General features: G+C 38.9%; 1 protein-coding gene across 1 annotated transcript in view; it reads right to left on the minus strand.

Annotated features, from left to right (window-relative positions):
• Positions 1-545: 545 nt before the first annotated feature.
• The window catches only part of HGTX (HGTX homeodomain transcription factor), a 45,747-nt gene continuing 23,492 nt past the window's right edge, over positions 546-22,800 (minus strand). The window contains exon 4 of the mRNA XM_033341134.2: positions 546-743. Within this exon, the coding sequence (XP_033197025.2) occupies positions 546-743 (198 nt within the window). The remainder of the gene's footprint in view (positions 744-22,800) is intronic.

A 22,800-nucleotide genomic window follows, 5' to 3' on the forward strand; every position in this document is an offset into this window, starting at 1 on the left:
AATTGACAAGTTCTTCGATCATCGTATGGATAGTCATTTTTCTTCAACTCGTCAGTCTTGGTGGCGTCACGTTCATATCGACATTTTAACAAATTTTCTTCTCTTCTATTTAACACATTGAAACGAACGCTTCGAGGCATTTTCTTTTTTCCCTTTCCATAGAACAACCACGTGGACGTCTCTTATTATAGCAATTTTCTAACAAATTTAAACTGAATAAAAACCATAATTCTTTTGGAGCAACTTACTCTTTGAATTATTTTAGGTCAATTGGTAGAACATTTTAACGCTAGAATTATTATTGAACCGGTTGAAAATCTTCGTCTTTCGTGAAGTCAACTTCCCTTAAAGCTTCTTTTGACAATGTGAAGAACGTTGAAAAAATGAGAAATAAAGAAAAGGGGAATGTTTAACGATCGGTGTGTCTTGATGTTCCTTTTCTAAAATTCTCTTTGCCACGTACTCTTTCACATCCTCTTACGAATCTACCTAGTGAATCTAGTCCTTCGATTCGTTCTTTTATTTCGTTTCTTTATTCGCGTGTTTTAATGCCTGTATTGTTGCTCGAGTTCCCTTCTCAGCCTCTTCGCTGCAGTCTCGCTGTTTCCCTCAGCCTCCGCGTCGCTGCAACCATCCTCACCCTCGGCGACGACGCCCTCGACCTCTTCTTGCCTCCTCTTCGCCGTCGCCATTTCAGCCGCGTGCTTTTTCCGCCATTTTGTCCTCCTGTTCTGGAACCATACCTGGAATCACAAACGAACCCTTTCGTTGGAAACTTGTCTCTGTTGCATTCTTCTTCTCCCTTAAGTTAATTAGCAACTTGTTATAATTATTAAATTTGCAACTTTGATTTCTTTTAGTACTTCTAATTCTTTCGTGATATAGGTAGATAGTATATGTTCACATTTGCGTAATTAAACCTTTGCTTCTGTGAAGCCAACTCTTAGTCTAAAGGAACGCACGCGTTCGACCCGAACATCTTCTTTTCCACAAACGTTCTCTTTCACTTGCAAACATAATCTTGCAAACATACTAGTACCAAGCGAGAATTACTATCAGAGTGGTCTGTTTGAAAAGCGTGTACCTAAGACAACGCGTTTTATTTCTTAATTTTATCACTGCAATTTATTGCAATTACTAAATTCCAACTTAAACAGCAAATTGTAACTGCTGTTTAAGCGTGACGAGTATACTCGTCGAAAACAACTAACTGGCTAAGATTACCATCAACGAATACTATTCACCGCTGCTACTCGCCAAGACTCACAGAAAACCAAAAAAGAAACCTATCAACCAGGAATCCGACTTTCCATCGATATTCTTCACCTCTTATACCTTCGGAAGATATACTTTTGAATCTTATCAACCTCCTAAAAAACCACGATCTATCGATACAATCCAGAAAAATCGAAAAAGAATTAAAAAATTTCCAATTAAAAAATTTGTCCATCCATCAACATTCTCTAACACTCACCATCATCAAACGTAGGTTTGGAAAGACTGAAGATTTCAAACTCTATCCATCTTCTGAAAACAGCCATCTACCAACTGAGAGGCTTCATCTTAAGGTTCTCACGGCCTGGATTGTCACGCTGTTCGAGGCTTTTGCGCGTAAGCCGTGTCCAGAAGGAAATTCTTCATCACGTTTCGCCAGCATTGCAGCTGCCTCCTTCAGGGCTCTGAGATTCCTCAGAGTTGCGTCCTTTGCGACAGTGTTAAGCGCAATCATCTGCGAATCTACTATTGCTCAAAACCCAGAGAAACCCACAAGACTCCCCTTTTCTAAAAATCCTCCTTTCTATCAACATGCGACAACACCATCCATTCCCTGCAAGTCAACCCAGCCATTCCACGGTGTGGCATTTGAACTATTATTCGGTACAAAGATAAAAAAATGCTTGTAATGTGCAGTTTCCCTAAAACTCGATATCAGGAAACCCGACGTAGGTAAATGTTTGCTTATCAAATCTTTGATAGTATCTTCTCTGGTTCCTGGGTCGGTTGAAATATCAGTCTTAAATATTTCTTTCTCGTCTAACCGCGCATGATGACGTTTAAATAAATAGCGTCTTAATAACAGCACTTATCCTGCGTTTCAGCGGACATTGTGCTGGCGTTTAACGAATGACACAGTTTTCCTGTAACTTTTAAAGCCTTTTTTGAGATAAATATGGTCAGAAATCCACTTCTCAAGCAAGTGATGATTACGAATGGATCTCGTTAAAAAATGAAGAACATCTAGCATAGCAGTTTTTAGCAGGACAAAATCCTACAGGTTCGAACCGTTTCCCTTTTTTTAAATCGCCGTTGAAAGGAAGAAAGAAATTTTCAAATTCGAAATTAGAAGCATACGTATCTTCGCTCAAATTCTTCGCATTTACGGTGTAACAATTATTATTTAACAGGAATTAACAGACAAGAACGTATAGACAAGAACGAGCTTGGTAATTTTCAAGCGATTAGACTTTTTTGATGTACAACGGATTTCTACTAATGCTCTGTCGATTTTCCCGCGAGTTATCGTTTACATTTGTATTACTTTCATACCGATGATATCACCGAGTAATGAGATCAAAATCGAACAACGTTATTTTTAACAAGGTTATTCCTATCTTCGTCTATCCTGCACGTCGCACCGTGCAGCCTCGCGAAGGGTTCGAAGGAAAAGAAAGAGGTGCGCTTACGGGTGGGATGTTCCTATTTAAAGAGAGGGATTGACGTTTTACGCTCGTGCCAGGTTCCAGCTCTCGGGCTGCAGTCAATCTCGCCCAGATTGTCTGGCTTCCTTTCTCTCCGTTATCTTAATTCCTCGAGTGTTTTAATTTTCATCCGAACAGCTATTAACTTTTACGGCTGGCCGTTTACTTTTTAATTCGTTTACCGCCTACACGGCAAGTGCTGCGCGTTGCACACCACCATCACCACCACTACCACCACCACCACCACCACCACCACCACCACTACTACCACCAAGCCAAGCGACGCCACGCTTATATCTTTAATTTAAGCTCTCGACTTGGCGGCCATTGAACAAGCCTGCGGATTGGTGAGGAAAGAGGGGCCGCCACGGGGGTGGAGTTTAGTTGGGGTCACGCGGCGCTCGCCGCTATGGATAGAGGGTGGTTTGTGGGTGCAATCGCTACGCTCGAGTCCCGCCGCTCCCCTGGCGCCCGTTACGTTAATTAAATACATTGTTGCGGGGACACGGGACTCCTGCCGCGTATTTCCAGCTTTATAGATGTACGAAGGGACCACCTTGAGTCGCCTTCAACCTCTGAACAGGCTTTTTTCGTACAGGTGGATCGTTCTTAATTCGCGTGCTACCGTTCGCACAGATAATACTCGGGTCCGATGGGGACACTGTGGTCCGCGCGATATCGCTACGATTATACATCTTTGTGTGTTTTTACGAGCTAAGAACAAAGAGTACAGACGTGTACGATCGTAGCGATATCGCGTGGACAATAGTCGCTCGTCCACAGTGCGTCTTGGTCATAGTTTTGCTCTATCGAGCTTAGCTAATGGCAGAGTTTCGGTTCGCGTGTATACGGAGATTTGCAAAGAATGGCTGCATCTCGCGCCCAGCAATTTCTGCACGAGTTCTAAGGCCGTAACAAGCCTCCTACAAATTTTCGTTTCATTTTGAGTTTCAAGGTTGGATTCGTATTTTTTACGGCTACGACGGAAACGATATGTGACGCTGTTTAAAAAGCTCAAGGTCACGCTGATAGGTCAATGCTAGGCATCAATTAGTCAGAATATATTCATCCGTTGAGCTGTCTCGAATATAGAAAATTTTATTTCATATATTTTTTGATGCAGTCGATGGATAACGAATTATTGTCGGTGGTAATCTTCATCGACTCATCCTGTATGATAACCAAATAAGAAACGATGAAACAGTTCGCTCGGCGATAAGAAACGTTTCTAGACGTCCTTACTTAATAATTCGTCCGTGCGATTTCCGATCGCGATATGTTGATCGGCCCATCGATCGAACGTTTTATCACCGCCGATAAAAGCGAAGGGAGCGGAATAAAAAAGATAAGCGGGAACCGGGATGGCAAAGGATAAATTTTTATTACGAGCCCGCGAAGAAACCGACTTTTGGCCGTTGCCAACTGCTCCGATTGAAAATCCTATCTCCCATCCGGAAACTCGATTTTCATTTCACGTTTGCTCGATCATTGTACCGTTTCGAAGATTCCAGTTTATCGTTCGGCAACAGATTTTTTGAATTTTATCATCGTCGTCCTGTATACATATCTTTATTAACGGATATTTCTGTGCAAGTATTCGCGAAGGATAGATATTTTTGGTTTGCGAACAGAGAACGATACTTTTGTTGGAAAGGCGAATCTTAGAAATTTTATGTCGGTTTGTGCGGTGAATTTTATTGAATTCTAATTTAGTTTAGTTTCATTCAGTTTTCTAAAATTCACCTCTCTATACAGCACAATTGTACTTCTTAAGTAATCGTATCTGTTTATGTCGTATATCTGAAATTGATATTTTCTTTTGTATTTTCTATTCCTTTCGCAAGATAGAGTTATAGAATCAAAGAGTAGAATAGCAATAGAATGACAGTAATAGTACTAATGCAACAGAATTAAGAATCTTAGATTAGAATTAAGAAATAAGGGGAAAAAATATTAGGAAGATTTATTAAAAATTTTAGTACAATCCTTTTTATTTCCTTAAAACGAGAAAAATAAAATAAAAAATAGATTTACCGTAAGAGACTATTATTAATAATGACAATACAATAATATTAATAATAAACACTAATAATAATAATAATAGTAATAGGGTAAAATATTCTTAAATATTCTGTTTTTACTCCAATCAGCTCCCGTGTTAGTATACGTGTACGTGTAGGTTGTAGATTTTTAAAAAATGTTATGTGACTTGGTATGTAAAGATTCGATGACTATGAAATAATTTGGGTTACTGATGAATTGTTCTTCTACAGAGCGAAAATCGTCCCAACAGGGTGTAAGAATTGATTTTCGGCTAACATTATGGCGGCGTACTGTTTAACCAGGAATTACCTCTAATTTAATAGACCGTAATGGGGCCAAAACGTGACGCAAGTAACCGATAATAAGCCATTAAAATCTCTCTGCAGTTTACATTGCCCTCAAATTGAACGTTAATGTTAGAACAGCCAGTGGAACACGGCCACGTTCGTCAAAATATCACATCACGCGTTCAAGCTCCAGTTACGTTATTACAGCGATTATCGTTTTATCTCCATTTACAAGAAGGAAATAAGAAAATTAAAAAAAAATATACGATATTTAAAAGAAATATCTTCTTGCAAGGAATGGATCTTTAAAGGGATTAAAACATTGCACGCCTTATCTAAAGATTTCTTTTACCTAAATCTAAAACCTTAACGTAAGAAAGATCAACCGATAACAGAATACTGTAAAACGTATTATCAAGGATGTGAAAATAACATAAACAAGCAAGGATATTTGAATCAACAAATTCTTGAAATAGCCTATTTTCACTAGCAATAAATCGAAACGTTTTACTCTCATAATTCCCGTGAAATATGTAGGTTTTACTATCTTTCTCTAAATTAATACCATTACGCTGTATGGGATAAAATATTCCCTCAACGTGTATATTAAATAAGAAATATTTTCGGTTAAATTGTCAGAATATTCTCAGCTAATCCAAACTTATTTACCCCATCAACAGAAAACCATCGTATTCTCCCTGCTTACCCTAAGATTCAGCCCCGAAAAAAGAACAAAAAAAAAAAACAAATAAAAAAAGAAGAAAAAGAAGTGGAATCAGCGACTGGCCATTTCGACAAATCCCACGCAATTTTGGATTCGCATTTTCCGGGCAATTTTTTTTTGTCCTCCCGCTTCGGAGATACAGTGGCGAAATGTAAATGCGAGCAGGCGGCGGCACTTCGACGTGGCGCGTCATTCATCTTGTTTTTGAACGCGTTAGTCACGCGTTGTAAACGCTCCCTCCGCAACTGTTCGATTTATTAAATCAGGATTATCTAAGCCCATTACTTTGTCCTGTAAAGCTAGATACAAAACCGCATTTATAACTGCGCAAAGCCCTTACACCGTCGGGGTTCCACTGTCCATCTCTTTCTCTCTTCTTCTCTCCCTTTCTCTCTTTCCCCGTTATTCCCTTTCCTCCTGATTTTCTCTTTCCACAATGTCGTCCACGCGACTCTGTCGCACCCTCTGCTCGGCGTCTCTCTGTCCCTCTCGTATCCTCCCCTCATCCTCCAATCGTAACAGATAATACCGGCCAGTATCTGATCTCGTTGATATTGGCGGATAATTTACTATGCGAAAGATTACAGGCGTGACTCACATCTTGATAGCCGCGATTTCGAAGCCGGAGAATTTGCATAGACACGCGGCTACTAACCGATTACCAGAGTGTAGAACAAGCTGGATCATGGTGGAGGGTCAATTTCACCCAAAGTGGGCTTTCTCGAGATTTTTCGCCGACTGTGTTTGGTGTGCATGCAAGATGCTTTTGGCATCGTTTGGGCTTGCTTTTTACATCGTAGTCGTCATAGTTAAAGCATAGGTGCATTTTTAAAGGGAGATGTTAAGTGGAATTGATACATATCAATTATACATACATATAAGTGGAAATTAAATTGTGTACACTTAATTGTACATATAAATTATATATACATATAATTATACATATAAATTATACATACATATAGATGGAAATGGTAAACGAATTAGATTGTGTACATATAATTGTACATATGAATTATATATGCATATATATACATATGTATGTATAATTTATACGTATAATTATACGTACAACTCGGATTTATTAAATTCCGATAACAAGACCGGGAATGTTATAAAAGTGCACATCTTTTGTCTTATTTTATTTTCATCACAGAATCATTGTCTTTCGTTCCTCTCTTTTTATGTTCCTCGATCGTCACGCAAGGATTCTGTCGTTTCAACGTGCTACTGGATCATTTCTTAATTCGAAATTTAATACTTCTGAAATAATTGATTCGATTCGCATGGAAACAAACATTTTAAAACGATGATTTGCTTTTAATACAATGTTTTAATGCATTGCGATTTAGCGATGTAGAGTAATAGCTGTGTAACACACGGTCGGCCCACGAATTACAATTAGTGGGACGTAGTTGCTGAAAACGTGTGTCTATATGATTTTCCCATTCGTGTTATATTCTATATTCATTCCATTCCCATGACAAAAAATCATGATCGTTTCACGACTTCCTTTTCGGCTCGAATTTTCCACCCTGTCAGACGTTCCAACATGTCACCCTCGTCGACTTTTCCTTGTTCCCTTCTTTCCTGTTATTCCACTTTGCTGCGTCCACTCTTACCATTCCATTTGTCGATAATCCTAAACGTTCTTCGAATAATAGCTTTTCTCCAATAATAATATTTATTGATATAATATCTATTTATTAGTAATATCTTTCGATAATGATATTTATTAAAAGATTTATAATTTCAACACAATTTGAATAACACTTTGACGCTGTTCATGTTAAGCATATAACTTTTATTTTACGACATTTCATTATAGTCGAAATCTTTTATTTTTATCTCCCATATAATTAGCACAATTTTAATCCTAAACTTGTATTCTTGAAATGTTCATCCCTCAATTTCACTCTCGTTCCAACATAATAAAAATATCTTTTTGATATCCTAAGAAAAAAATGTTTAATATAAAATTGGAACATCATCAATTCCATTACATTTTACTCGAACTTGAGAAGTTTGTCAACGATAAATGTAATTCGTTCGAAAATCACTCAAAGAACTGAAAAGGCAGGGCTGAAAAGTACATGTACTTATCTACTTATAGCGTTAAAAAATATACGCAATCAAATGATACTACATGGCCTGTTCTTAGACCTTACTACTTTTAGACTGCGGATATTTATATTTTTACGTAAATTCAATTATCAATGCAAATTCATATTTTTGTAGATGCAATTGAATAGTATTACGTACTAGATATAACTGATAATGTAAAGAGTATCACATTAAATTTCGGATTTCTTATTATTATATACACGCATATTATACACACTTTGTGCATTCTCGCGCCCTTAAATTTCTCACGGAGGAATAAAAATTTTCAACTGATTTTCCGCTCGATGAACAATTATCGCGGAACAATGGAGACTCGGCTCTTCATTCGATTCACTTTTCTATAAATTGATCCGGTCGCAATCGAATCCAGCGTAATAAACCAACTACAGCGCGGCTTTTTATCGGCGTGCGCCACACCGAGAGATTGGTTCGCATATCATTCTAAACTGCCGGATAAATTTATCGTCACGGTGGATCAATGAGGCCTTAATGAGATATATTACCAAATGAGAGTGTTTATATATCGAATGCGGTCGACCACGGCTGGCTAAACGCCGATCATACGTTGCCGATCTATAACGTCCGCAAAATCACCCTCGTTATCCTCCCAAATATCCAATTTCATTTTTTATTTGTTGCTAAATACCGTATCAACAGGATCTCGTATTTAGTTTGTTAATAACGATGTTCGATAACAGCAATGACAGTACTTCGGTCGTTGATCTTTTTTAATTTATCTATTTGCCTTATTAATTGCGTCGGTCAATGGTATTTTTTTTTTTTATTTGAAAGTAAAATGAGATTGTCGTTCGTAGAAGATGGTAAATAATAAAAATCGATAATAACACTTCCATGTCTAGAATAATGATTTAGGTGAGAAATCTTTTTATCTATTACGTGTTTAATTTGAAACCTTTTACTTGTAATGAGTGACAAATTAAAAATAGTAAACTGCTACGTTCCCTGTGTGTCATTTTCAATTCGCACGTTGTTCTCTATCGTTAAAGAATATCGCAAATTAAAAGATGATACGAGAAAATCGTTGCGAATACTTGGCATTTATTTCAGTTTTATATTCGAGCTTTTCTCTTTCAAACATTGCAAATTTCTTTGTGGAACTCCGTCGAAATTCGTTGAAACTTTCGAAGAGCAAGGTTGAAACAAAATTTCAAAAGACCGTAGTAGGGTTAAAACACCCTGTACGCTCGGAACAAAATGGTCTCGAAAGGGCGCCGAGTGAAATTCGCGGCTTTCACCGGTGGAAGCTAGCGTTAAGGATGGAAAAACGAAATTCAGTCAGGGTGGATGCTTAATGATGCGTGGAAAGTCGTGTGTGACATTCACTCTGGACAATTTCCACCTCATTGAGCCCGCTTATCATTCAAATGGTACCGTCTCATTGACACGTCGATAAATTTTTAAGGCCGTTCGTGCATTCGCGGCAAAACCAAGTCATGAACCTGCTGAGAGATGAATCGTGGATCGATTATCGCCAGACTGCGAATTTTTATGCGCAATTTGATATTTTTTACGAACGAAGCTGGTGAAACGAAACTTAAATCGCAAATTTGTATCGTCTATTAACCATCGACCTTAGGTCTGTAACGTTATCTTTACTCACGTCGTCTGCATACTGGGTCGTTTTGAGTCCACGCAGTTTCCGTTAGGTTTCTGCGTTTTAGAAGAATCCTAAAAATTATTAAATATTCTTCCGAGTTTCTGGAATACGTTTCTACCGCTGCATATTTAACTTGACTTTTTTAAGCAGAGTACAATTTGAACAAAGAAATGGGACGAATGGAAAAAATTACTTATAATTATCGGTGAAAAACGTCCCACTATGCAGATAGAAAGTTGAATACTATAGCGAGTAACATTTGCTTTGGACGTTGTACATACACTTAATTATATGTATTATGTGTAAAAATGTTGCTTGAAATTTCCTAAAAAATGCATAACCATTTGCAGCTTGATCATCACCTTCGGTTGAAGATCGACTACCAGTAACGAAGACAACTGTCGGTGAGTCCTTTCTTTCATCTGCTTCTTGTTATGGCGTAGTTAATTGCATGACAACTTTGCTTTCACCTTTTCAACGTGGTATATTCTCATCGTCATTCGCTCATCATTGTTTCATATGGTATACGATTATTATAATAGTGCAGAAATCAAAAATATCTTCCAATATTCTGTATGAAGACTCTAAAACAAAATCTCAGAAGAAAGTAGGAATAAAGAAAAATTACAAGAAAAATCACCTCGATATTTCTGGTAATAAATTCTTTCCAATAAATAAAAATAAAAAAAATGAGCAATAAAATAACAAATTGAGCCTTCAAATCGATGTAGGATTACAAAGAATTAAGAATCGTTGGGACATAAAATTTGTGGTTCTTCGGATTTCCAGTTCACTCCTTCAGGAGAGATCTGAAACTGTTTCAGGTTCTTTCAGGCAGCAAAATCCAAGGTACTTTGGAAACACGATAGAACCACAAATACACTAGTTGGTTATAAGTATTAGAACACTAGCTAATGTTTAGTGCAAATTGCACGCTTTTCACGGCTTTCATTTTCTAAATAACAAGTCCGTTATTTCCTTCGTATTATACGAGACGCATCCAGAAAAGAAGTTGTCATTAGCTGTCGAAGAGAAGTTGAATTTATTCCTAAAATCTTTGATATTTATCGTAGCGTATATACCTTAAACTAGTCTTTTACGTCCTTTTTATCGTTATTATGATAGTTGTCATAACGAAATACTAGTTTTTGTATCCCCGTTTCATAGAACGACGTCGCCCAGAATGCAGCCAGCGTGACCATAACTTTCGAAATTCCAAACGGTATAACTTCCGGAATTCCAGACAGTATAACTTCCGAAATTCTAGACGGTGTGACACAATTTCGCGGAGACACGACCGTGAAATTCGTGGAAAATGAATGGAAAGTTGACGAAATTGTGAATCGCCTGTTCTTTTTCTTCGACCGCGTGCAGCAAATCGTCGTTGACCACAGACGGTCCGCCGCTTCGTTCGATCGTCATGCACATTTTCACGACCGTCATTAAAGCCGCTAACCCATCTTCTTACCATTGAATCACTCATGGTATGTTCTTCGTACACCTAGCAAAGTCGACGATGAATATCCGTCGGCTTTTCAATGCATTGAAAACGAACAGTCGTAAACACGACCCGATTGTCTGCAGTTACAGGTAGTTTTAGCGTTTGCGTAACGCCAAAGTGGAAAAGAAATGACAGAATTTTTCACGGCACATGATATATCCTACTGTTGAAGATCAGCGCTGTATAACATTCTAATGATCATCGTGAGAACTTCAAATCGTACGAATCAATTTCACTTCGTTTAAAAGAGCGGATCAAAATTACTTTGAGGATCGCGAAGGTTCGCGAGGATCGGAATCTGTCGAGATCAATCGGTCCAAAGTAATTTCTCGTAATATTACAAAGTGCTTGGAGCAGAATGTTTCTTCAAATAATAAGTAATGCGATCCGCGAGAATGGCAGAGGGTAGTTGGCTTTTGGCGATAATGCGCTCCTCTGTATTCCGTTCTCGTACCGCTTCCCCATATCGATATGTTTCCTCGCCCGTCCCCGTAACCCACCCCGGCCGACCATTTCGCCTCACTCGAAGATCAAATGGCTTCACCGATTCGCGTTATCCCCAATATTCTATTTTTATTTCGGAATCAAATTTCGCGACCGACGGCAACTGGGAAACGGCCGAGCTTTACGGCCCCCTCCCTTCCTCTTTGTCGTTCTCTTTTCTTCCTTTCTCGATGTTCGCCAAAAAATGACCGAGCTGAAATCGAGTTTAAGCTCGCACCGTGTCTTGATTTCGTCGATGAATATCGATAATGCCGGTGAATGATGTCTCTCACTGGGTTTCTCCCCTTTTTGCTGCCCTGGATCTTCTCCTTGCTCTAGGCATTTCTTTCTTCATTAAAATTAAAATGTGACATGGTGTTGAAATGTTAAGTTTTAGTTTTGATATTCGAGGCAGTCATGATGCGATGTTCGTTCACGTACAATTATCTCTTTAAATAGATAGTACATTTGTAGTATCGTTAGTAAGATACTGTTGTGGATACTTTGATATAGCGAGAGGTATTTTAATCGTATAAGAAGCACGAATGAAATTCGAATGGCTTTTTGCTATTGTTCTCTCCAGTATGGTAGATGTACACGTACGCCCATATCGTATATGGACGTTAGTTTCTTAATTATTTTCTTAAAGATGTTCGTAAAGAGGAAAGATTGCGGAAACATTCGTAGTCCATAACAGTCGATATTCTTGAAATATTCAAGAATGGGTAGCTAAGAAGAGCGCATATTTAATCCCTAAATTACGTAAAACGAAATGAAAGAACAGTTTAGCTATACATTATGGAACTTTTTTATAGAAAACAGAAGATACGAATTATCATATTTCTCTCCTGTAATCTTCACATGTAAATGTGTACATATTTGTAATGGAAGAAAGTTAATATTTAAATGTAAATTCTCGACATACCGTAGCAGAAAGTTCAACTTTTCTTAATCTTCATTCACCAGAACAATCTCAATTTAACAAGACCTGTACATGGTATTCTATTTGCTTCTATTCGCTCGGACGCCTACCGTGCTCAAAGCAAGGGAAGAAGGTCCGAAAGTCAATTAAATAATCCCCGGTTCGTTCAGAAGTAGTCGGATCAGTGAAAATCTTATTGATCACATCTGCGATCCCGTGTCCTCCTTTGTTTCCTAAGCGGAGCACTGATCTCTGCAGCTCGAATGAATTATGGGGGGTAGGGGAATATTAATACGTGTGTACAGTGATACAGATACATTCATCAAATTTGATCAAGGAAACACTCGAGGGCGTTACAGGATTAGTCTCGTCTCCCCTTCATAGAAGCCCGATTTTGATCAGCATGGATTTTTAGCCTCGCCCTTTATCCTAACCAAACTCTTTCTCTCTCTCTCTCTCTCTTCTTCCTCTTCTTTTTATTTTTTTCTTTTCTTTCGACTGACGCGGCGTTAGCGGAAAATTGAACACAGCCGTTTATGACCGTGAAAAGATCGTCTCAAAAAAGAATCCGTGTTTCGTATTCGATATTCGTCAACGAGATGTGTAGCCAAGGAATCGTTGATGTTGGAGATTCAATTTTCAGACATGATACGATTCTTCTTTTTTACAGCTTTTCGATGTTTTCCTTCTTCTTTGGTGGGAGGGAGAGGTTAGAAGATACCGGTTAGTTTTGTAGGTATAATATATAAGAAGAATGATCAAGATTTTTAAATATTGTAATTATTGTAACTAAGAATAGAAACATATATATTTTTGTATAACACCCTAATTAAAATTTTGCATTAAAATTTGTGAGCAGCTTTATCGACGAGAAACACGTTTATCCTTCAGCTAATTAAGAATTCGTTAAAGTACAGTGTTGCGTTTTCAACTTCTCCGACGTTTTCCAAATAAACCGAGCTCACTCACCGGACGATCACCTGACCATACCGTGACGAAACGTTATTCGACGTTATTCGAAAGTAGCACGAAAAGAAATATCCTCTAGCCGAGCAATTACACGCGATGTGAAGCGTAACCGGAAGACCAGTTTCCCCATCACAACGTCGCCAAGCTACAAAAGAACCCCTAGGAAACTACCTTTCCAGGAACTAATGCAGCGAGCCGACCGTTCTATTCTCGAAATAAAGTCTCAGCCTCTTATCGACGAAGGCGACGAACATGGTAGAACAAGAGACCATATACACGCATATATAGAAACAAGAAAGAGAGAGGGAGAGAGCGAGAAGGCACAAGCTCGTGGAATCGAGCATTATGGAGTCAAGTACATGTGGGCCAATTTCGAGGGTACGAGCTGTGGGAGGTGAATGAAGGGAACGCCGCCTGCTGCCGTGATTTATCACGCCGTGCCATGCCGCGCCGTACATACATACACCACCATGATGATACATGGTGGAGGAAAAGCGGGTAGGAGGCTTTCGCTCGTACTAATTGACGTCATCGATATTGGTATCCGTCGACGAGCAGATTACTCCGCCGTAAACAACTCCACCCCTCCCCCGGTGGTGCTGCTGCAGCCTACCAACCCAGCAGCCCGTCCTCTCTTGTCGTTTCTATCGGGACACAGGGGTGCCCGCCGCCACTTTACTACCACCACCACTGCGTAAACACCATCTAAGCCCTCGTTCCTTCCGTGCGGTCCTACCCTCGAGCGCGCGCTATTTATCCCCATCCCCCCTCCACTCCGGTTACAGCGCCTCGCTATCCCCTCCATTTCGATGCGCGCCGAGATCATTGCGCGTTTTATCCCCACCACATCCCCACCACCGTCAGTTTCGTGCGACTACTGTGCGCTCCATCGGACGTGGACTTCAACTTGTTACTATAATCGTGGTATAGTGTCTCGTTTTAGTGTGTGTGTGTATGTGTGTGTGTGTGTGTGTGTACCTCTCTCTCTCTCTCTCTCATCTTTAGCTCTCTAGCTTGTTAAACGTGATACACGCGCTGATACGCCTACGAGCATTGGGGTGTCACGCTCTTTAACTCGCAAACGCTTGGCCGTTCACTTTGCCATATTAGATTCTAATAGGGGACGCGCGCCACTCGGGGATCATTCGTTTAGTGCTGGAGACTGAGCTTTGCGCAGTGGTTACGTCTTTCTCTTTTTATCGTTTAACTGGTCCTGTGTTTGGTTTGGTTCCGTACGTGCACAGGATGTTTCAGCGATTATGATACGACTAGCAAGTGTTATATCGTTCTATTGGATAAAGTAGAATGAGAGTGGTATTTCTTGATATGGCTACTTGAAAAAATGATAAATAGAAGAATCACGTAGTAGAATAGAACGAGGAACATTTTTTTCAAATTTGAAAAATAATTGAATTATTCTCGTCTTGGTATTCTTTTCATTTTGTGTACCAATTTTTCGCTAATTTTTTCATGATTTACAATAAGCGTTTTGTAATTCTTGCACCATAGATCTTCAAATTTGTTTATTATAGCCACGACAGTATACACATTCGTAAAAATTTTCTCTAAGTGATGGAATATTTTCATCTGCCACTGTACATCGTAGAGCATTTTCGGTGGTGGTGGTGGTCGTTGCACTTTGCTCACTGTTCGCTTCACCGAGCCGGCTAACTAAATCATGCGTCGGACATCGTTGGCAATTTGAACGACGACCCGCGTAATAATCTTAATAGCTGGTTCTCGTTCGATTCACGTCGCAGACCAGTGCGTTGCGTTTCAGTATAGTGTCAAGCGATGATTGCTGGTGGCGTCAGAGCAATTCGCGATATTTCCACTGGGTAGACACGCGGAAGTAGTTTTTCTATATTGTATGACGAATCCGATATAAATGCGTGTACAGCGAGATTGAAGGACTGATGGATGAGCGTTTTCGGGTGATTTTGAGTGGCTTTTATGGAGAAACGTTGGGTCTAGCTCTATATGAGTAATACACCTATTCTTTGAAGATAAAAATTCTAATCAAGGAAAACATTCTCCTTACGCGAACAATGGAAATTCAAAAGTATAAGTTTAAATCTACCCAAAACCGAACTAATTAAAATCTCAAATTAAATACCAAAATTTCTGGCTATCCTTTTCTCACAGAATTAGTCAAAATTCTGGTTTCAGAAGCTCAACCCAACCTAAAATAGCGAATAGTAGTTATATTAAGGCTGGGTTGTGCTTCTGGGACCAGGATGTTGATTAAATTAAATTATTTGAAACAATTATTGTGATTCGCTGTTTTAACTTAAATCGAGCTTCTGGGACCAGAATTTTGGTCGATTCCGGGTGAAAAGAATTGCAGCCAGAATTTTTTGGTACTTCATTCGAGATTTTAATTCGGTTGGTTTTGTTTAGATCTAAACCTATAATTTCAAGTCTCGACTTTTGCACTTGTTCGTACGAGGAGAATATCTTTCTTAGTTGGAACTTTTATGGTCAAAAATTACATACAAATCATTGTAATTGATATGTTTAATTCAAGAAGAATTGATAATCTTTATGAGACGGTCGTTTAGTCTACGATAAGTTTGAACCAATGTTGCTAAATTTTGCTTTCGTTTGGTTACGACATTATAGTCTCCTGCTATTTTCATGTTTAATCCGAGATTTGGTAAAATAAGGTGTAACAGCACATGAGTCGATCGGAAGAGACTCGTATTGTTGTGCCTTGAAGCGCCAACGTTGTTTTGATTTGCTAAGTTCAAGGTAAACGAACTGCGGACAAAATATTATCGCCGTTATTTGTAATCGTCAACCGAAGTTACATTCGAACCTTCTATAATAACACCGGTCGATGTAAATAGACGAACGTGCTCTCTAGGACAGCCATTATAACGAGTCATTATAGCGAGTCATACAGCCGACTAGCGAGCATAGAGTTGGGCAGTAGCATTGAGCGAGCAACGATTACGACAGATATACACTATTTCTGTACTTGTACTTAAAGTGATTTTAATATAACTGATTATTACAATTTTATCACTCGTCTTCTTAATAAACCAACCAACACGTATAATAAACCAGAGTTTTAAATGATATTAAAAAAAAAAAAATGAAATGAAATAAGATGAAACGAAGTCTAAACAACAATTATAAACAGATAAACAAAATTGGAAAGATACAAGTAAAACACACGAATGTGTAATTTCCTAATTATACAGCATTATAGAAGCTCAATTAATCCTCTTTTACGAAATAAATTCAATTTTCTGAAATCATTTTTGTTGGTCAATTTCAAGTATTATACAATAAATAAAATAAGTAATTTCAATATTGTTCCGATCAATCCTTCGTACGCGAATGTAAACGTGGTTGCGTGGCAAATTTAACGTGTATTTGGTTAAAATAAAGGAAAAAAAGAACAAACAAGAAAACAGACACGAAAAAAAAGAGATAAAAGAAGAAAGAGGAAAAAGAACGCGTATCGGTGGGATACACGTTTCGAAAACGAAAAAGTGATAAATCTGGAAATGTGGAATGACAGAACACATATATCTTCGTTGGACGGAACTAGCGAATCCCTATATGCCGTACTAATCCTTTTCCGATACTGAAAAAATGATAAATCTCGGATGTAAAACCACGAACGTAGGATATCGATTTTGTATACAGGACGATCCATAAGTGAGCCATAAGAACTTTAACGTTTAAGCTCGTTCGTCTATAGTATAAACGATGTATTTGTTTAACGAGCGATCTTTGATCCTCGAACGATATCAAATAAAATATTTTTGCCGAATCTGTTAACTGACGAGTAGTGTAGTCAGATTAATACGTAGTTAGAAAAACTTTAGAGCGTGAAATGAAATATTTATTGTTACAAAAAGACGGACGAGCTTAGAAGAAACATCGTATTTATGACGTTCAATCTATTACGTTCTAACGGTATTTTAACTTACAATTAGACATCATTGTTTCATAAAATCATTCAAGATTTTCGTAAGTTCTAAGGAGAAAGGAGGAGAAAGACAAGAAGAAGGAGAAACGAAATACGAAGATAAAACATCTTATGATAAAGTGTAATAAAAATCCAATTCTTAAATCTCTGTAGAGTCGTTCGATATTTTTGGAGATTAAAAACACTGCACGCGTAATTTTTAAATTCCCATGAATCGTTCAGAAGTTTTATAAATTAAAAGGAAAAGAAGGAGAAAGCAAATAATAAATAATAAAATAATAAAAAAAAAGACAATAAGTACAGAACTAGCCTTCGTTTAATAGCGAAATACAACGCGAGAAATTTAATTTTTACGTTTCCATAGAATCATTTAAGATTATCAGAATATTCAGAAGAAAAAAAAGGCAAGAGGAGAGGAACGAAATAAAAGGAGAAGACAAAACAAGAAATGGAAGACAAGCCTCTGTTTAATCAGATCAAACGAACAAACGTATCCCGTAAATTTCATTGCTGAATATACTTCATAAATCCACGTTCATCCGAAACGCATGATATTAATTCGACTGAAAGCTTTCCGTAAATAATGTAATGATCGATATATCGTCGCGTCGAGGCAGATAAGTTTATTACGCGACGAGCGGAGCGAAACGCTCGCGTCAACGTATGTCGAGCAAATAATTTCCAGCGTAATAACGCAAATGTTTATAAATGTAGTTCGCTTGATCCCTGCGTTTAGTCACGATCGTTTGTCAACGATGAACGTGGCCGCCACTCGGTGAGATCATTTTTAGGCTTCCAGAGACTTCAACGCTCGATCGTGCTCTATTCACGTTAGACGCGTTGAATTAGGCTACTATGTGCATGAAAAGCATATAAAAAATATCGTTTCTCCGAAGTTTGAATTTGACAATCTAATACCATACGTTAAATCTACGCCCTATCGTCAATTATCAATGAAGATAAAGAAGTAATATAAACGTTAAGAAGGTTTCTAATGAAAATGTTAAAATCGTTTGTTAATGGTCATCATGAATAATTAAGATATTCCGATGGCAATCTTTTGTAGTTTTTCTTTCATTCCTGTAACGTTAAAGAATTGTTTAAATATTAAAAAGGTCTGTAAGTGTAGTTCGATGGTATCTCTTGGATATTATTATTGACAGCAATTTTTGATCTTGTCCTTGATTTATTTAATATTGACGATGAGAAACTATCGATTGAATTTTATAAAATATTAATTCATCATCAAAGATCTATGAAACATAGTTATTTTATTTCTGAGAATGGAATACAATCGTTGAGTTCTTATTTCGTTCGTCTATCAGGAGAAAGTTCAGAACGTTTAACAATAACAGGGGACAATATATTCCTGTTATCTAACAGCTGACATCGAAGGAAGCACGAAGTAAGAATGTAATACGCGGCACATGATCGTAACACAGCGGCAAACGAGAAAAGTTCGCGACGAAACACTGTTTCGCTAGTGTATCAACTGGAAGAACCATCTTCATTTTCTTAGCGATAAAAGTTCGATTCTCTTCCTTTTTCATTTGTAAAAGACGACTCTACTAAAATGCATGTTACAGGAAATAGAGTGTATATGATTGTAATATAAAATCTTGGCGTCTCTCCGATCCCTTAGATTTTAATAATTTACCTGCACTTTGTTTTTTGTCTTTTCTTTTCTCTTTTTTTTTTGAGATAATATTTCACAATTTAAAATCGTATCTTTCACTTTAAATTTCAATAATTCACCTGAGAATGTTGTTCAATAAAATTTCCGATCACTCGAAACGATTTTATACATATACTTGGTATACCGAGTTACGTAGGAATAATAAATAACTGGGGGAATTAGGATCCTCTTTCTACAAGAATTTCTAACTTTCCCCTTTTCATTCCTTTTCGCTAATTATACCTTGATCATTAGTTTCAAGCCCCGATCCCCGTGTTTCCTTATTTTTAATTTCTTTTCCCCCGCTGCTTATTCCAGCCTCGGTCCCTTTCTTTCCCCTTTTATCTTTTTTTCGTCTATCAAGACGCCAGAGAAACGCTCAGAATATTAAAACTCGTCTTGCTCTGTACGAAAGAAACTTGCATTTAGTCGCCAGACGCGTAGTAATTTCTTTTTGGCCACTCTCCATCCCACTTCTTTCCTTTTAATAAGAAATTCGAATTCTAATCTATCTATATATATATACTTTTAGTTTCAAACAATTGCGATCAGTCGTATGAAAATCCTGTCCAAAATCAACAATTGCAGCAAGAACGCGTATCTATTAAATTCGAAACACGTCCCTCGTGTTCAATCGTTCACAAACTCATTGTTACTCTGCGTGTAGGTACTGAGGTATCAGAGTGCTAGCTGGCGTCTTAGAGTAGTGGAATCTTGCGCGCGACGATCACAATGGCTGTGCTAAAGACCAACATCTTGCTAGCAGCTTCAATGTAGATATTAAAGCTTGTAGGAAAATCGAGAATACACATGTGCGTTGTTTTAGCAAGAAAATAGTCGTTGATAACTTACAACAGTTGACGCGACTTTAAATAATAAAACAACAACGCAACTACCATTAAATTTCACCCTTCAAATCCTTCCGTCTAATCTAACTACATCCCCTCGCCATAGCTCGCCAACCTTTCCACCGCTACAACCACCAAGCCAAATACATCGAAACACCGCCTATCCAGCACGAATCGATGCCTCTGAATCAGCGACTCGTCCCGTTGCTCGGGTATATATTGTCGTAATATTTCGGGAAACGGTGCTCCGTAGATCCGTTGGCAATCTCGCCCCCGAAGATGGCATATACGCGGAGGTGAATCGCCTCTTGCCGAGGAAATCCGAGGTAATTGAATGCTAACCCCTCCGTCTCCACCCCCTCCTTGCCCCCCTCGCCGCTCTTACCCTTCTCCACCCGCAATCCACCCTCTCAGTATCATCCAGCGAGAGACAGGGGGTGGGATGGGGGAGGCCGGGAGGGAAAACGTGCTCATCCCCGTGGCCATCACTCACCGACGCAGACTTGTAGCTTTCAATAAAAATGTAAATATGGCGGCGTAGAACGAGCCAATGACAGCGCTACATCGACGAGGCCGCGACACACACAGAAACCTCCGGCTAGCTGCGGAGGGTTGGATGGAGAAACGCGAACAGAAAGAAAGGGAAAGAGCACGGAAGGGGGTGGCTGAAGAGGGAAACGCAGCCAGAGGGTCGAAGATGGCGAACCAGAGGAGCGACACGATGTAGGAGGCTTCGAGTGTGCCAGGAGAGAGTTCTCTTCCTCGAACTGGAAGCTACGAGTACTACAGATGTAGCTGTGCAGAGGCGGGAGTAAAAGTGGCAGGCTTCCACCTCCCTCTTGGAGGATGGTGGAAGAAGAGGTGGAGATGTAGGGTGGTTGGAAGCCCACCTCCTCCTCCTCCTCCTCCTCCTGGATATGGAAGATAGGTAATAGAGGGTTTTCAAGGGGGTAGGGAGGGAAACCGGGGATGGACGGTCGAAAAGATGGAGAGAAATAGATGGATAGAGAGAAGAGAGACACTGGGTGAAAAAAGAGGATTGGAGGGGAGGGATGTGACGCTGTCGTCACCCAGGAGCTCTCAACGTTTCTCTTCGTTCCTCTTACGGCGAGTGCTTCATAGGGTTTGAGGGTGGGAGGAGATAGAAGGGAGAGAATGACGCAGGTGCCGCAAAGCTTGACACGTCTCCGGGCTGTTTTGTCACCTTCTTTTATCCTTCGAACTTTTTACAAGCTGCCTCGTTAGAAGCTTGCTCGCGGCGTTGATGGAGTAAGCCGGCGGCGGACAAATGCGTTTTAAAATTACGACAACCCCCTCCGCTCCCGGCTGATGTCGGAGAACGACGAAGGCTGACGCCCCAGTTAGTGTACCTCTGCGATGATATCCGGGGCTTTCGCGGATTATTCGGTTGCTTCCAGATAGGTTTTCATTTTGGATTTCTTTGATTTTGTTACTATTTTCGTTGAGTTCCACAGGCTGATTATTACGACATTGATTTATGAAAATTCTCTGATTCATATTCGACGTTGAGTTGGCCTTGATAGGATCGTTATTAATACAATTCGATACACATTCCTTCACGAATATTCTTCGATTCGTGTGGTTGTAGAACAAACGATCGGTATTCGATTCGGATAGTGAGATTTGTGCTTGTAAATTGGAATCTATTTTGTTTGTGTTTGTTTAAGTTTGGTGGTATGGTTGTTGCAATGGTAATTTAGATAAATTTTAAGTATGATTCTTGTCTTTTACCGATTTGGAATTTCACAAAAGTTCTCATTGATTTACGCTACCGTTTCAAAAATATTGATACGCTGTGATTACGATACTTGGAATGTAATTATCATCGACAGCTCGAGAGTTCGTATTTCGTGCACGTCGCATCTTAAGAAATTACCAACCCTCTTATTCGAACCTCGAAATATCCAAACGACAGTGTATGACAATAACAATATCATATGCCATATTTCTACCAAATCTGCATTATGAATATCGCAGTCTAACTATACAAACTACAATTCGTACCATTACGATTTTAATAAACGATTTACGATCATCTACATGCAGATAGGACATTAGAACTTTCGAGCTTCTTGAAACCTTCGAATTAACGATGCAAAATCAGTTGCAATAAATTACAAATTAGAGCGGCGAAAATACACATGGAACTGAAAGGGAGGAAAAAAGGGGCACGACGAATGAAATAATAATTTCAGCGTGGATATTCTCTATCGAAAGGGATCGAGATCGAAGCAACAAAAAGTGGCCGGTCATTAAAACGGATGATTTTTCGAGGTTGTAATCCGCGCTTAAACGTTTAAGCCGACAAGGAAATATTAAACGATGGCGGCCGTTAAAAACACCGGGCAGTTTAAGTTGATTTTACTTTTTATCGCGACGTAGTGTACCCTCCCCGCTGCCGTTCGTTCCATCATTCACGGATTAATATCGGGCGCCGAGCTCGAAAACGCTTCAACTGTTATGAATTTTTATTAACCCATCTACATCTGTTACTCATAATTAGCCGGGCGCTCGCTTAAATCATCCGGACGTTTTTATCGGAGATTAGCGTAAAGTTTATTAAAAGCACCGCGCGAAACGCCACATTCTAACGTTCGTACGCGCCTAATTTCTCTCAAACAGATTTCACCTTGGCTACGTTCTTCGGATCATTCTCCATTCAATTGTTTCGCGTTCGACCATGCTACAGCTTTTCTTGATTATGTTTTTTTTTTAAAGAAATACCTTCGTAGTCGAGTAATTTGAAAATATCCAAAGAATCTTATCTTAATATTAGTATGCATGATTTCTCGCTTCAAGTTTATATCAAGCATCTTCTTAAAACGTTACAAATACTATCTGTTTCTTGAAACGAGAAGTATAAAAATTCCAGGAGTCTGGCAGCGTTGAAAGAGACACGAAGGAACAGCTATTAACACGCGTAATATCTTCTTCGTTTAAAGA

The sequence above is a fragment of the Bombus vancouverensis genome, chromosome 13 (genome assembly GCF_051014615.1).
Source record: "Bombus vancouverensis nearcticus chromosome 13, iyBomVanc1_principal, whole genome shotgun sequence".
NCBI classification, from domain to species: Eukaryota; Metazoa; Arthropoda; class Insecta; order Hymenoptera; family Apidae; genus Bombus; species Bombus vancouverensis.